The following is a 16,676-nucleotide window of genomic DNA, read 5'->3' as shown; positions in this document are numbered from 1 at the left end:
ATCAACAGATGAGAAGAGTTTGTTACCTCATCAGGTGAAATAATCTGGGGGCCCCTCCATAATCACCTTTGTCGCCATATCCCCCAAGATTGTGGACGACGTGTGCCTACAAGCGGTATCAACTGTATCATGTGTAATCTGTGTGTGATGGACACGTATGTGACACTACAGGTACCCGCCATCATTTCCATGCGCCCATCTCCTAGGTCTCACCATAGAGCAGCTGCATCCTTATTTCCATCAGCCGCTCGGGGTCTCTGTTGTTGAAATCTGCCCATCGGTGGAGCAGCTGGCGCGGGGTGCGAAGGCAGCCGGACATGGGCTCCAGGCTGCGAGCGATCTCCTGGAGGATGGCTCGGCGCTGGCGTAGAGAGATGGTCCCCGCCCTCTGGAGCTTGTCTGGCAGGTAACGATCCATTAATGAGACGAAGCACTCCAGTTCTATGCGGGAAAAGTTGGGGGATCTGCGGCCACTGCGTTTCCTCACCACCCCTGAAACATAAACAGGATGTGCCGTGATATGTGGGGTGGTGTAGTAATGGGATTAAGATGCACCCTGAACTCACGTCTGTGGTACATGAGCGGCCGGCGTTTCCGCCACACGCCACCATATCGGTCAAACTCCGCTGCGTGTCTCTGGCTCTGCCAACCTGCAAGGCATGAGGGCAGAAAGACTATGTCACCAGACGTGTAACATCCCAGATCGGTCATCACACTGCACGTCACATGTCTGTCATCTGTCACATGTCTGTCACCAATTGCATGTTCCACGTCACGTCATTCCCGGTTACACGGTCTACGTCACACATCTGTCATCCATCGCACACTCCACTTCACACCCGTCTCCCATCACACGCTCCACATCACAAGTCAATCCCCCGTACTTCGCTTCATGTCTCATGTCCGCTCTGTCACACACATCGTATGCACGCCTCCCCGTCACACGCTCCACATCACATGTCCACCCCTCGTTGCTCTCTCCACATCACACGGCTGTTCCATCACATGCTCAACATTACATATCAGCCCGGTCACTCGCACCACATCACACGTCTGTTCTGTCACACGCTCCACATCACATGTTCGCCCCCATTGTACGTTCCACATCAAATGTCCATCCCCCCGTCGCATACTGCACATCACATGTTCGTTCCCCCATCACACATCCTTCCTCCTCACACATCTATCATCTGTCACATCCTCCATGTCACATGTCTGTCATCCAATGCATGTTTCATGTCACATGCCCTTCCAGGTCGACGTCACACGTCCAATCACACGCTCTGCATCACATCCATCATCAGTTGTACGCTCCACGTCAAGATCGTCTCCCATCACATGCTCCACGTCACATGTTAACTGGTTCCAGATCAGGCCCCTCACCATTTTTTAATCCCCCTCTCACAGCACATAATATTGAGGACTCAAGTGGACATGTACCTTGCAACGGTTTTGGTTCACAGCCCAGTTCCTCCCATCTTGGATGCCCCTGAACACATGGCTCATCTCCTCCTTCGATCAGTAACAGGAGCTCTGACTTCACCACAGGAATCCCTGTTCCAAGATAAAGAGGAGTCACCAGACCATCCATAAATCTCAGCGCTAGGAGGTCCTGGTGCCCGTGACCTGGCGATGGCTCTCCCTATACGGTAAGCACGTGGCAGTTGTGGCACTGACTGCCACTTCTGATTTACAACCACAATTCCATAAAAGTTTGACCTTTGTGTAAAATATGCAGAAAACCAGAATGTGATGAGCAGGAAACCTCTTATCTCCATATTTTAACACTGTCACGGATCCCTTCTCCGTGGTGTAATTAATTCGTCATGTACCTGCTCTCAGCACGTGACTTGGGGTTGTGCCTGCAAGGGTTAATCTATCTCCCCACTCTCAGTCCAGCATTCAACCTCTGTCCTATGCTGTAATGGGAGCATAAATCACACACCGACCCAGGCAACACCACCTATCGCCACCACCAATCACCGAATACACGGGCGATGAGTCCCGGAAATAATAATAATCTTTATTTTTATATAGCGCTAACATATTCCGCAGCGCTTTACAGTTTTGCACACATTATCATCACTGTCCCCGATGGGGCTCACAATCTAAATTCCCTATCAGTATGTCTTTGGAATGTGGGAGGAAACCGGAGTACCCGGAGGAAACCCACGCAAACACGGAGAGAACATACAAACTCTTTGCAGATGTTGTCCAAGGTGGGATTAGAACCCAGGACTCCAGAGCTGCAAGGCTGTAGTGCTAACCACTGCGCCACCGTGCTGCCGGAAATATTAATACTAATAATGTCTACCACTCATAAGGCTCACACACCTTAGGCTATGGATTCTTTTAGAACTTTCAAAGTTCAACTTGTTAAATTATATACTTTAATAACAAAAGGTTCAGTGCTTACAGTAAGAAAAGGTATAAAAATATGATAAAAAGACATACAACTTATGCAAAACAGTATAAAAATAAACAGGAGAAACTTACAGAAATCATCTAACTGGTAGTTTGCTTTCTGCTCCCTGAGGGGGGGTGAATGGAGTTGGTGGAACACATCAGCTTCTCAGGCCGCACTCACATGTGAACACGTTTTTTAGGTATCAGGTCTACTTTATAACTTTGGTCTGGAGGTCAGGTTTCTAGACCAGCCCCTCAAGTTAATATTATAATTGCTTGGTTTTTGATTGGACCACGGCCGCACCCCCCAATGAATATATTATTTTCTCTTGAGATCCTGTGTGTAACAGCTCTCCCAGAGATACTATCAGGCCGTAATTAACATCTCTCTTCCAAGAGCTAGGAAGTGCCAAATGTTACCTTTCTTCCCGGCTTCCAGCAGGACCCCTTGGTGAGATTGGAGACAGAATTCTACTTGTCCCAGGAAAATATATATATATATATATATATATATATATATATATATATATATATACACACACACATATTTCACCACAATCACACAGAACAGATCGGACATTGGACATTTCTCATTTACATTTTTGATAAATTACCTCAATTAGAAACTGATGGCAGAAACAAACCTCAAAAGAGTTGGGACAAAGATAACTAAAGGCTGGGAAAGTGATTGGCACTAATGAAGAAATACTGAAGGATAAAGACATGACTGTGTATAAGGATCACGGGAGGGAGGCAAAGTCTCTATGAAGCAAAGATGGTCAAAAGTCACCGATATGCGAACTGCATCTAACTGTGGAACAATTTCAGACATGGCCCGGGCACAATGGGGGACATGACCCTGGCGTAATAGGGGACGCTGTTGTGAATTGGGTTTCTGGGCTCCCCCGGTGGTCACTGGTGGTACTGAACTTGTGTGCTTCATCTCCTCTGTTCACCTGTTTCCACCAGGATGTGGGAGTTTTCTATTTAACCTTGCTCCTCAGTCATTTCTATGCCGGCCAACAATGTTACCAGAAGCCTTTCTGTTGCATGTTCCTGCTCCTAGACTACTATCAGCTAAGTTGGACTTGTAGTCCTAAGTTTGTTTTGCATTTTTGTTCCAGTTCTCTGTGTTTGAATATTTCTGAGGCTGGAAGCTCTTGTGAGCTGAAATTGCCACTCTAGTGTCATGAGTTGATATTAGAGTCTTAAAGTAATTTCAGGATGGTGTTTTGAAAAGGGTTTTCAGCTGACTGTGAAGTTCCCTTTTCTGTCTTCCTACTATCTAGTAAGCGGACCTCAATTTGCTAAACCTATCTTCATACTTCGTATGTCAATTTCCTCTAAAATCACCGACAATATATGTGGGGGCTACTGTCTGCCTTTTGGGGAAAATTTCTCTAGAGGTAAGCCAGGTCTGTTTTTTCCTCTGCTAGGGTCAGGCAGTCCTCCGGCTGGCGCTGGGCGTCTAGGGATAAAACGTAGGCACGCTACCCGGCCACTGTTAGTTGTGCGGTAGGTTTAGCTCACAGTCAGCTCGAGTTCCCATCTTCCAAGAGCTAGTCCTTTTGTATGCTTTACTACGGTCTCTTGCCATTGAGAACCATGACAGTTTGGCCGGCCAAGGGTTAAAAAAATTGGCAGAAGAAAGGAGAGAAAAGAAGTCTGCAGAGAATTTTTTTTTTTTTTTCCTGAGTTTGCTCATTAGTTGATTTCTTGCATCTCTGCTTTCTGCAGCCTTCGTCTCTCTCTCCTTCTAATCCTTGAATGGTTCTGATTTCACCTGATAAAAATGGATCAGCAGAGTTTAGCTACAGGTTTGAATAAGCTCGCTATGAAGGTTCAAAGTTTACAGGATTTTGTAATTCATGCTCCTATATCTGAACCTAGAATTCCTTTACCTGAATTTTTCTCCGGGGATAGATCTCGCTTCCAGAATTTCAAACATAATTGTAAATTATTTTTGTCTCTGAGATCTCGCTCCGCTGGAGATCCTGCACAGCAGGTCAGGATTGTAATTTCCTTGCTCCGGGGCGACCCTCAGGATTGGGCATTTGCTTTGGCACCAGGGGATCCTGCGTTGCTCAATGTGGATGCGTTTTTCCTGGCTTTGGGGTTGCTTTATGAGGAACCTCATTTAGAGATTCAGGCTGAAAAAGCCTTGATGGCCCTGTCTCAGGGGCAAGATGAGGCTGAAATATACTGCCAAAAATTTCGTAAGTGGTCTGTGCTTACTCAGTGGAATGAGTGCGCCCTGGCGGCGAATTTCAGAGAGGGTCTCTCTGATGCCATTAAAGATGTTATGGTGGGGTTCCCTGTGCCTACAGGTCTGAATGAGTCCATGACAATGGCCATTCAGATTGATCGGCGTTTGCGGGAGCGCAAACCTGTGCACCATTTGGCGGTGTCTACTGAGAAGGCGCCAGAGATTATGCAATGTGATAGAATTCTGTCCAGAAGCGAATGACAGAATTTTAGGCGAAAAAATGGGTTATGCTTCTATTGTGGTGATTCAACTCATGTTATATCAGCATGCTCTAAACGTACTAAGAAGGTTGATAAGTCTGTTTCAATTGGCACTTTACAGTCTAAGTTTATTCTGTCTGTGACCCTGATTTGCTCTTTATCGTCTATTACCGCGGACGCCTATGTCGACTCTGGCGCCGCTTTGAGTCTTATGGATTGGTCCTTTGCCAAACGCTGTGGGTTTAATTTAGAGCCTCTGGAAGTTCCTATACCTCTGAAGGGTATTGACTCCACGCCATTGGCTAGTAATAAACCACAATACTGGACACAAGTAACTATGCGTAATAATCCGGATCACCAGGAGATTATTCGCTTCCTTGTGTTGTATAATCTACATGATGTGTTGGTGCTTGGATTGCCATGGCTGCAATCTCATAACCCAGTCCTCGACTGGAAAGCAATGTCTGTGTTAAGCTGGGGATGTCAGGGGACTCATGGGGACGTACCTTTGGTTTCCATTTCGTCATCTATTCCCTCTGAGATTCCGGAATTTTTATCTGATTATCGTGACGTTTTTGAGGAGCCTAAACTTGGTTCACTACCTCCGCACAGAGATTGCGATTGTACTATAGATCTGATTCCGGGCAGTAAGTTTCCAAAGGGTCGTTTATTTAATCTATCTGTGCTTGAACATGCTGCTATGCGGGAATATATTAAGGAGTCCTTGGAAAAGGGACATATTCGTCCTTCGTCATCTCCCTTAGGAGCCGTTTTTTTCTTTGTATCTAAAAAAGATGGCTCTTTGAGGCCGTGTATTGATTATCGGCTTTTGAATAAAATCACGGTTAAATATCAGTATCCTTTGCCACTGCTTACTGATTTGTTTGCTCGAATAAAGGGGGCCAAGTGGTTCTCTAAGATTGATTTTCGTGGGGCGTATAATTTAGTGCGAATTAAGCAGGGGGATGAGTGGAAAACCGCATTTAATACGCCTGAGGGCCATTTTGAGTATTTAGTAATGCCTTTTGGTCTTTCAAATGCCCCTTCAGTCTTTCAGTCTTTTATGCATGACATTTTCCGTGAATATTTGGATAAATTTTTGATTGTGTATCTTGATGATATTTTGATTTTTTCGGATGACTGGGACTCTCATGTCCAACAGGTCAGGAGGGTTTTTCAGGTTTTGCGCTCTAATTCCTTGTGTGTAAAGGGTTCTAAGTGTGTTTTTGGGGTTCAAAAGATTTCGTTTTTGGGGTACATTTTTTCCCCCTCTTCCATTGAGATGGACCCTGTCAAGGTTCAGGCTATTTGTGATTGGACGCAACCCTCTTCTCTTAAGAGCCTTCAGAAGTTTTTGGGCTTTGCTAATTTTTTTCGTCGATTTATAACTGGTTTTTCTGATGTTGCTAAGCCGTTGACTGATTTGACTAAGAAGGGTGCTGATGTTGCTGATTGGTCCCCTGCTGCTGTGGAGGCCTTTCGGGAGCTTAAGCGCCGCTTTTCTTCCGCCCCTGTATTGCGTCAGCCTGATGTTACTCTTCCTTTTCAGGTTGAGGTCGACGCTTCAGAAATCGGAGCTGGGGCGGTTTTGTCGCAGAAAAGTTCCGACTGCTCCGTGATGAGACCTTGCGCGTTCTTTTCTCGTAAATTTTCGCCCGCTGAGCGAAATTATGATATTGGTAATCGGGAGCTCTTGGCTATGAAGTGGGCTTTTGAGGAGTGGCGTCATTGGCTTGAGGGGGCTAGACATCAGGTGGTGGTATTGACCGACCACAAGAATTTGATTTATCTTGAGTCTGCCAGGCGCCTGAATCCTAGACAGGCGCGCTGGTCGTTATTTTTCTCTCGGTTTAATTTTGTGGTTTCTTACCTACCGGGTTCTAAAAATGTGAAGGCGGATGCCCTTTCTAGGAGTTTTGAGCCTGATTCCCCTGGTAATTCTGAACCTACAGGTATCCTTAAGGATGGGGTGATATTATCTGCTGTTTCCCCAGACTTGCGACGGGTCTTTAGGAGTTTCAGGCGGATAGACCTGATCGTTGCCCGCCTGGTAGACTGTTTGTTCCGGATGATTGGACCAGTAGAGTCATCTCGGAGGTCCATTCTTCTGCGTTAGCTGGTCATCCTGGAATCTTTGGTACCAGGGATTTGGTGGCTAGGTCCTTCTGGTGGCCTTCCCTGTCGCGAGATGTGCGAGGTTTTGTGCAGTCTTGTGATGTTTGTGCTCGGGCCAAGCCTTGTTGTTCTCGGGCTAGTGGATTGTTGTTATCTTTGCCTATTCCGAAGAGGCCTTGGACTCACATCTCCATGGATTTTATTTCTGATCTCCCTGTTTCTCAGAAGATGTCTGTCATCTGGGTGGTGTGTGACCGTTTCTCTAAGATGGTCCATTTGGTTCCCTTGCCTAAATTGCCTTCCTCATCCGAGCTGGTGCCTCTGTTTTTTCAAAATGTGGTTCGCTTGCATGGTATTCCGGAGAATATCGTTTCTGACAGGGGAACTCAATTCGTGTCTAGATTTTGGCGAGCATTCTGTGCTAGGATGGGCATTGATTTGTCTTTTTCGTCTGCTTTCCATCCTCAGACTAATGGCCAGACCGAGCGAACTAATCAGACCTTGGAGACTTATTTGAGGTGTTTTGTGTCTGCGGATCAGGATGATTGGGCTGCCTTTTTGCCCTTGGCGGAGTTTGCCCTCAATAATCGGGCTAGTTCTGCCACCTTGGTTTCTCCTTTCTTCTGTAATTCGGGGTTTCATCCTCGTTTCTCTTCCGGTCAGGTGGAGTCTTCGGATTGTCCTGGAGTGGATGCTGTGGTGGAGAGGTTGCATCAGATTTGGGGGCATGTGGTGGACAATTTGAAGTTGTCCCAGGAGAAGACTCAGCAGTTTGCCAACCGCCGTCGTCGTGTTGGTCCTCGTCTTTGTGTTGGGGACTTGGTGTGGTTGTCTTCTCGTTTTGTCCCTATGAAGGTTTCTTCTCCTAAGTTTAAGCCTCGGTTCATCGGCCCGTACAAGATATTGGAGATTCTCAACCCTGTGTCCTTTCGTTTGGACCTCCCTGCATCTTTTTCTATTCATAATGTCTTCCATCGGTCATTGTTGCGCAGGTATGAGGTACCGGTTGTGCCTTCCGTTGAGCCTCCTGCTCCGGTGTTGGTTGAGGGTGAGTTGGAGTACGTTGTCGAGAAGATCTTGGACTCCCGTGTTTCCAGACGGAGACTTCAGTATCTGGTCAAGTGGAAGGGCTACGGTCAGGAGGATAATTCTTGGGTGACAGCCTCTGATGTTCATGCCTCCGATTTGGTCCGTGCCTTTCATAGGGCTCATCCTGATCGCCCTGGTGGTTCGGGTGAGGGTTCGGTGCCCCCTCCTTGAGGGGGGGGGGTACTGTTGTGAATTGGGTTTCTGGGCTCCCCCGGTGGTCACTGGTGGTACTGAACTTGTGTGCTTCATCTCCTCTGTTCACCTGTTTCCATCAGGATGTGGGAGTTTTCTATTTAACCTTGCTCCTCAGTCATTTCTATGCCGGCCAACAATGTTACCAGAAGCCTTTCTGTTGCATGTTCCTGCTCCTAGACTACTATCAGCTAAGTTGGACTTGTAGTCCTAAGTTTGTTTTGCATTTTTGTTCCAGTTCTCTGTGTTTGAATATTTCTGAGGCTGGAAGCTCTTGTGAGCTGAAATTGCCACTCTAGTGTCATGAGTTGATATTAGAGTCTTAAAGTAATTTCAGGATGGTGTTTTGAAAAGGGTTTTCAGCTGACTGTGAAGTTCCCTTTTCTGTCTTCCTACTATCTAGTAAGCGGACCTCAATTTGCTAAACCTATCTTCATACTTCGTATGTCAATTTCCTCTAAAATCACCGACAATATATGTGGGGGCTACTGTCTGCCTTTTGGGGAAAATTTCTCTAGAGGTAAGCCAGGTCTGTATTTTCCTCTGCTAGGGTCAGGCAGTCCTCCGGCTGGCGCTGGGCGTCTAGGGATAAAACGTAGGCACGCTACCCGGCCACTGTTAGTTGTGCGGTAGGTTTAGCTCACAGTCAGCTCGAGTTCCCATCTTCCAAGAGCTAGTCCTTTTGTATGCTTTACTACGGTCTCTTGCCATTGAGAACCATGACAGGACGCGGGCTGGCACCATGGTGGACATGGCCAGGGAACAACTCTTCTGAGATTTGTCGCTGCCATCAGTTTCTAAATGAGGCCATTTACCAAATGAAATGTCCTACATCCGATCCTTTTATTAAAATACGGAGATACAAAGTTTGTTGATCAGTGCATTCTGGTTTCTGCACATTTTACACAAGAGGCCAAACTTTTGTGGTGCTGTGGTTGCGTACCCCAGGTGCGCATGTGGTGGTGTAACTTCTGCATTGTCTGTTCACCAGTCCTTTATTGAAGGCCCTCAGAACAAGACTAAGCCAGACGAACCTTCTCACTGCTGTCCACAGGATCCACTAACACCTCAAAGAGTGTGCAGCACCTGAGACTGGGAGATACACAGGCAACTGCAGCTCTGGCTACTCAGATGGAAATTGGATAAGACTACAGCTGTGACTAGTGAGAAGGGTGTGGGCTAGGAAGACACTGGATGTGACTAGTAAGAAGGGTGTGGGTTATGAAGACACTGACTGACTACTGAGAAGGATGTGGGCTAGGAAGACATTGGCGATGACTAGTGACAGATCTCTCAGGAAAATTTATCAGTTGCTGCTAGCTCTACTTACCTAGTGACTGGAGCGTGTGGTAATTGTCCATCATCACCTCCTTGTACAGATCCTTCTGCCATTCTTCTAAGCTCTCCCACTCCTCTGGGGTAAAATATATGGCCACATCATCAAACATCAGAGGATCCTGGAAAGTAGCAAAAAGGAAATAATCTTGACAGTACAGACAACCCACAAAGGACACAGCGCCTGAAACACAAAACCGATCTTGAATGAAAACCATAGTGTAAGAACCATAGGGCCAAGAAATCACTGACCAGGGCCATAAAACTCGTGAGAAATCACTCCCCAGGATGATAGAGCCCCCGTGAAATCAGAGGCCAAGACCATAGAGCCCCGGAGAAATCACTGACCAGGGCCACAGAGCCCCCGAGAAATCACTGACCAGGGCCATAGAGCCCCCGAGAAATCACTGACCAGGGCCATAGAGCCCCCGAAGAATCACTTACCAGGGCCATACAGCCCCTGAGAAATCACTGACCAGGGCCATAGAGAACCTGAGAAATCACTGACCAGAACCATAGAGCCCAGAGAAATAACTGATCAGGACTATATAACCTCCGAGAAAACAATAATCAGGGCCATAGAGTCCCCGAGACATCACTGACCATGTCCATAAAACTTGCGAGAAATCACTCACCAGGACGATAGATGTTGTGATCGCTTTTTGGGCTCCCCTAGTGGTGGCTGGTGGTACTGGAGACTTGTGTGTTCTTTTCTGCCTCGCTCACCTGCTTCCATCAGTTTTGGGAGTTCCCTATTTAGCCTTGCTCTCCAGTCACTTCCTTGCCGGTCATCATTGTAACCTGAGTCATTCAGTTGCATGTTCCTGCTACTAGTCTGCTGATCAGCTAAGTGGACTCTTGTCCTTATTGTTTTGTTTTTCTTGTCCAGTTTACAGTTTTGTCATTTCCTGTTACTGGAAGCTCTTGTGGACTGAAATTGCCACTGCTGTGTGATGAGTTGACACAGGAGTTTTAAAGTAATATCAGGATGGGTTTTTGAAAGGGTTTTTCAGCTGACCGTGAAGTCCTCTTTTGTATCCTTCCTCTATCTAGTAAGTGGACCTCGCTTTGCTAAATCTACCTTCATACTGTGTATGTCTTTTCCTCTGAACTCACCGTTAGTATATGTGGGGGCTACTATCATCTTTGGGGAATTTCACTAGAGGTAAGCCAGGTCTGTTCCTTCCTCTTCCAGGCGTAGTTAGTTCTCCGGCTGGCGCGTGGCATTTAGGCAGCCGTAGGAATGCTCCCTGGCTACTGTTAGTTGTGTGGTAGATTTAGGTCACGGTCAGCTTGAGTTTCCATCACCCGAGAGCTAGTCTGTAATTTTGTGTTTCTGATGTTCCCATGCCATTGGGGAATCATGACAGTATGACCGGCCACTGTTAAAGTAATTGGCAGAAGAAAGGAGAGTAAAAGAAGTCTGTAGATTTTTTTTTTTTTTCCCTCTCATGTTTGCTACTTAGTTGGCTCAGTTGTATTTCTGCTCTATTTACAGCCTTGCCTTTCTCTCCTTCTAACCCTTGAATGGCTCTGATCTCTCTGGTTTAAGGATGGACCCTCAGAGTTTGGCTGCAGGTTTTAATAATCTTGCTACGAAGGTTCAGGATTTACAAGATTGTTATACGTACTCCTATTTCTGAACCTAAGATTCCTACACCAGAGGTATTTTCCGGAGATAGATCTCGGTTTCTGAATTTCAAATGTAATTGTAAATTATTCCTTTCTCTCAGACCTCGCTCCTCTGGAGATCCTGTTCAGCAGGTTAAGATTGTGATTTCTTTGCTGCGAGGTGACCCTCAAAATTGGGCATTTTCATTGACACCAGGGGATCCTGCGTTACTCAATGTGGATGCGTTTTTTCTGGCTTTAGGGTTGCTGTATGAGGAACCTAATTTGGAGATTCAAGCTGAAAAAGCTTTAATAGCCCTGTCTCAAGGGCAAGATGAAGCCGAGATATACTGCCAAAAATTTCGTAAATGGTCTGTGCTTACTCAGTGGAATGAGTGTGCCCTAGCGGCAATTTTCAGAGAGGGCCTTTCTGATGCCGTTAAGGATGTCATGGTGGGGTTTCCTACGCCCACAGGTCTGAATGAGTCCATGACAATGGCGATTCAGATTGATCGGCGTTTGCGGGAGCGCAAACCCGTGCACCATTTGGCGGTATCTACTGAAGGGACGCCAGAGAAAATGCAATGTGACAGAATTCTGTCAAGAAGCGAGCGGCAGAATTATAGGCGCAAAAATGGCTTGTGCTTCTACTGTGGTGATTCCGCGCATGTTATATCAGCATGCTCTAAACGTACTAGGAAGGTTGACAAGTCTGTTTCTATTGGCACTTTACAGTCTAAATTTCTTCTGTCTGTAACTCTGATTTGTTCATTATCAGTTATTACCGTGGATGCCTATGTGGACTCTGGCGCCGCTCTGAGTCTCATGGATTGGTCCTTCGCCAGGCGCTGTGGGTTTGATTTGGAGCCTCTGGAAGTTCCTATACCTCTGAAGGGTATTGATTCTACACCTCTGGCTTGTAATAGACCACAGTTCTGGACGCAAGTGACTATGCGTATGACTCCAGACCATCAGGAGATGATTCGCTTCCTCGTGTTGCATAATTTACATGATGTGTTAGTGCTTGGATTACCATGGTTACAATCTCATAACCCAGTACTGGACTGGAAAACTATGTCTGTGTTAAGCTGGGGATGTCGGGGGGCTCATGGGGACATACCTTTGGGTTCTATCTCGTCATCTATTCCCTCTGAGATTCCGGCATTTTTGTCGGATTTTGGGGATATTTTTGAAGAGCCTAAAATTGGTTCTCTCCCTCCCCACAGAGAGTGTGATTGCGCCATAGATCTGATTCCAGGCAGTAAATTTCCAAAGGGTCGTTTGTTTAACCTATCTGTACCTGAGCATGCTGCCATGCGAGAGTATGTTAAGGAGTCCCTGGAAAAGGGACATATTCGTCCTTCTTCATCACCTTTAGGAGCTGGGTTTTTCTTTGTCTCTAAAGGATGGCTCGCTGAGGCCTTGTATTGATTATCGACTCCTGAATAAAATTACTGTCAAATATCAGTATCCGTTGCCGCTGCTTACTGATTTGTTTGCTCGCATAAGGGGGGCTAAGTGGTTCTCCAAGATTGATCTCCGTGGGGCGTATAATTTGGTGCGAATTAAGCAAGGGGATGAGTGGAAAACCGCATTTAATACGCCTGAGGGCCACTTTGAGTATTTGGTAATGCCTTTCGGCCTTTCTAATGCACCTTCAGTTTTTCAGTCCTTTATGCATGATATTTTCCGTGAATATCTGGATAAATTTATGATTGTGTATTTGGACGATATTTTGATTTTTTCTGAGGACTGGGAGTCTCATGTTCAGCAGGTCAGGAGGGTTTTTCAGGTCTTGCGGGAGAATTCTCTGTGTGTAAAGGGTTCTAAGTGTGTTTTTGGGGTTCAAAAGATTTCCTTTTTGGGGTACATTTTTTCCCCTTCTTCTGTTGAGATGGGGTGATATTATCCGCTATTTCCCCAGATCTGCGACGTGCTTTGCAAGAGTTTCAGGCGGATAGACCTGATCGCTGTCCACCTGGTAGACTGTTTGTTCCTGATGATTGGACCAGTAGAGTCATCTCGGAGGTTCATTCTTCTACGCTGGCGGGTCATCCTGGAATTTTTGGTACCAGGGATTTGGTGGCTAGATCCTTCTGGTGGCCATCTCTGTCTCGAGATGTGCGTGTTTTTGTGCAGTCTTGTGATGTGTGTGCTCGGGCCAAGCCTTGTTGTTCTAGGGCTAGCGGGTTGTTGCCCTTGCCTATTCCGAAGAGGCCTTGGACGCACATCTCGATGGACTTTATTTCTGATCTTCCTGTCTCTCAGAGGATGTCTGTTATCTGGGTGGTGTGTGACCGTTTTTCTAAGATGGTTCATTTGGTGCCATTGCCGAAGTTGCCTTCCTCGTCTGAGTTGGTTCCTTTGTTTTTTCAAAATGTGGTTCGCTTGCATGGTATTCCTGAAAATATCGTTTCTGATAGGGGTACCCAGTTCGTTTCTAGATTTTGGCGGGCATTCTGTGCCAGGTTGGGCATTGATTTGTCTTTTTCGTCTGCCTTCCATCCTCAGACTAATGGCCAGACGGAGCGAACTAATCAGACTTTGGAGACGTATTTGAGGTGTTTTGTGTCTGCGGATCAGGATGATTGGGTTGCCTTTTTGCCGTTGGCGGAGTTTGCTCTTAATAATCGGGCTAGTTCGGCCACTTTGGTTTCCCCTTTCTTTTGCAATTCGGGGTTTCATCCCCGTTTTTCTTCTGGTCAGGTGGAGTCTTCGGATTGTCCTGGAGTGGATGCTGTGGTGGATCGGTTGTATCGGATTTGGGAACAAGTGGTGGACAATTTGAATTTGTCCCAGGAGAGGACTCAGCGGTTTGCTAACCGCCAGCGTCGGGTTGGTCCTCGCCTTCGTGTTGGGGACTTGGTGTGGTTGTCTTCCCGTTCTGTCCCAATGAGGGTTTCTTCTCCTAAATTTAAGCCTCGGTTTATCGGTCCCTATAGGATTTTGGAGATTATTAACCCTGTTTCCTTTCGTTTGGACCTCCCGGCATCTTTCGCTATCCATAATGTGTTCCATCGGTCGTTGTTGCGGAGATACGAGGTGCCGGTGGTTCCTTCTGCTGAGCCTCCTGCTCCTGTGCTGGTTGAGGGTGAATTGGAGTACGTTATAGAGAAAATCTTGGACTCCCATATTTCCAGGCGGAGACTCCAGTATCTGGTTAAATGGAAGGGCTATGGTCAGGAAGATAATTCTTGGGTAACTGCCTCTGATGTTCATGCCTCTGATTTGGTTCGTGCCTTTCATAGGGCTCATCCAGGTCGCCCTGGCGGTTCTTGTGAGGGTTCGGTGCCCCCTCCTTAAGGGGGGGGGTACTGTTGTGATCGCTTTTTGGGCTCCCCTAGTGGTGGCTGATGGTACTGGAGACTTGTGTGTTCTTTTCTGCCTCGCTCACCTGCTTCCATCAGTTTTGGGAGTTCCCTATTTAGCCTTGCTCTCCAGTCACTTCCTTGCCGGTCATCATTGTAACCTGAGTCATTCAGTTGCATGTTCCTGCTACTAGTCTGCTGATCAGCTAAGTGGACTCTTGTCCTTATTGTTTTGTATTTTTGTCCAGTTTACAGTTTTGTCATTTCCTGTTACTGGAAGCTCTTGTGGACTGAAATTGCCACTCCTGTGTGATGAGTTGACACAGGAGTTTTAAAGTAATTTCAGGATGGGTTTTTGAAAGGGTTTTTCAGCTGACCGTGAAGTCCTCTTTTGTATCCTTCCTCTATCTAGTAAGTGGACCTCGCTTTGCTAAATCTACCTTCATACTGTGTATGTCTTTTCCTCTGAACTCACCGTTAGTATATGTGGGGGCTACTATCATCTTTGGGGAATTTCACTAGAGGTAAGCCAGGTCTGTTCCTTCCTCTTCCAGGCGTAGTTAGTTCTCCGGCTGGCGCGTGGCATTTAGGCAGCCGTAGGAATGCTCCCTGGCTACTGTTAGTTGTGTGGTAGATTTAGGTCACGGTCAGCTTGAGTTTCCATCACCCGAGAGCTAGTCTGTAATTTTGTGTTTCTGATGTTCCCATGCCATTGGGGAATCATGACAGATAGAGCCCCCATGAAATCACTGACCAAGATCATAAAGCCCTAAGAAATCACTGATCAGGACCATAGAGAACTGAGCAATCACTGACTATGGCCATAGAGAACTGAGAAATCACTGACCAGGACCAAGGAGCCCCAGAGGAATCACTGACCAGGACATTAGAACCCCAGAGAAATCAATGATCAGGACCATAGAGCCCCCGGTAAATCACTGACCAGGGCCATATAACCCCAGAGACATAACTGAAAGCACCATAGAGTTCCAGAAAATTCACTGGACCAGGACCATAGAGCCCCTGAGAAATCACTGACCAGGGCCATAGAACCCAGAGAAATCAATGATCAGGGTCATAAAGCCTCCGAGAAATCACTGACCACGGCCATAGAGCCCCAGAGAAATCACTGACCAGGGCCATAGAGACCCGAGAAATCACTGATCAGGGTCATAGAGCCTCCGAGAAATCACTGACCAGAACCAAAGAGCCCCTCCCCCCAAAAAACCAATTCACTGACCAGGACCATAGAGCTCCCAAAAAAATCAATGACTAGGACCATACTGGCCCTGAGAAATCACTGACCAGGCCGATAAAGCCCCAGAGAAATCGCTGACCAAGACCATAGAGAGCCCTGAAAATCACTGACCAAGACCATAGAGACCTAAAAAAATCACTGACCAGGACTATGATAGAGAAAAATTAAAATCCTCACAGACATCTCCAGAGAATGGAGAAAGAGCTTGCAATCTACAAGTCACCTTTACATGACCACTATGTAGTTGACCCCTCCCTTGGAAACAGGTAGTTAAGGAAAATCCTAATGGCTAGCAGATGTGAGGCCAGGCTTAGCTTGAATGCACAAGAATGTGGATTTACAACTGGTAAGGATAAGCTAGAGAAAAAATAGCTTATAATAATATAATAATAATAATCTTTATTTTTATATAGCGCGAACATATTCCGCAGCGCTTTACAGTTTGCACACATTATCATCGCTGTCCCCGTTGGGGCTCACAATCTAAATTCCCTATCAGTATGTCTTTGGAATGTGGGAGGAAACCGGAGAACCCGAAGGAAACCCACGCAAACACGGGGAGAACATACAAACTCTTTGCAGATGTTGTCCTTGGTGGGGTTTGAACCCAGGTCTCCAGCGCTGCAAGGCTGCAGTGCTATCCACTGAGCCACCGTACAATGCTAACCACTGAGCCACCGTGCTGCCCATAGCTTAGGCAATGTTCACATGTTGCGTTTTTTGCTGTGTTTTTCAATATCCCAAAGGTCAGCTTTGCTTCCACTACAAAAGCCACAACGCAGGTCACGAACGCAAGACATATGTGAAACCATCAATTTCTGGAAAAATGGAAATTTAATCAAATTATTTAAAAGTTCATATGAGTTTATAAAACAATACACAATTACAAATGTAAC

At 46.4% G+C, this 16,676-nt stretch overlaps 1 protein-coding gene across 2 annotated transcripts in view; it reads right to left on the bottom strand.

The window, feature by feature from the left end:
* LOC143781259 (uncharacterized) overlaps positions 1 to 16,676 on the bottom strand; it is a 91,576-nt gene that overhangs the window by 46,817 nt on the left and 28,083 nt on the right. For both annotated transcript variants that reach the window (XM_077267756.1, XM_077267755.1), the window contains exons 2-5: positions 9,599 to 9,725; positions 1,441 to 1,554; positions 567 to 650; positions 214 to 492 (exon numbers count right to left, since the gene is read on the bottom strand). In XM_077267756.1, coding sequence (XP_077123871.1) covers positions 214 to 492; positions 567 to 650; positions 1,441 to 1,554; positions 9,599 to 9,725 — 604 coding nt within the window. The remainder of the gene's footprint in view (positions 1 to 213; positions 493 to 566; positions 651 to 1,440; positions 1,555 to 9,598; positions 9,726 to 16,676) is intronic.

Source organism: Ranitomeya variabilis, chromosome 6, assembly GCF_051348905.1.
Source record: "Ranitomeya variabilis isolate aRanVar5 chromosome 6, aRanVar5.hap1, whole genome shotgun sequence".
Taxonomy (NCBI): domain Eukaryota; kingdom Metazoa; phylum Chordata; class Amphibia; order Anura; family Dendrobatidae; genus Ranitomeya; species Ranitomeya variabilis.
Note: the sequence above shows the minus strand (reverse complement) of the source record. Positions and strands in the feature narration are given on the sequence as shown.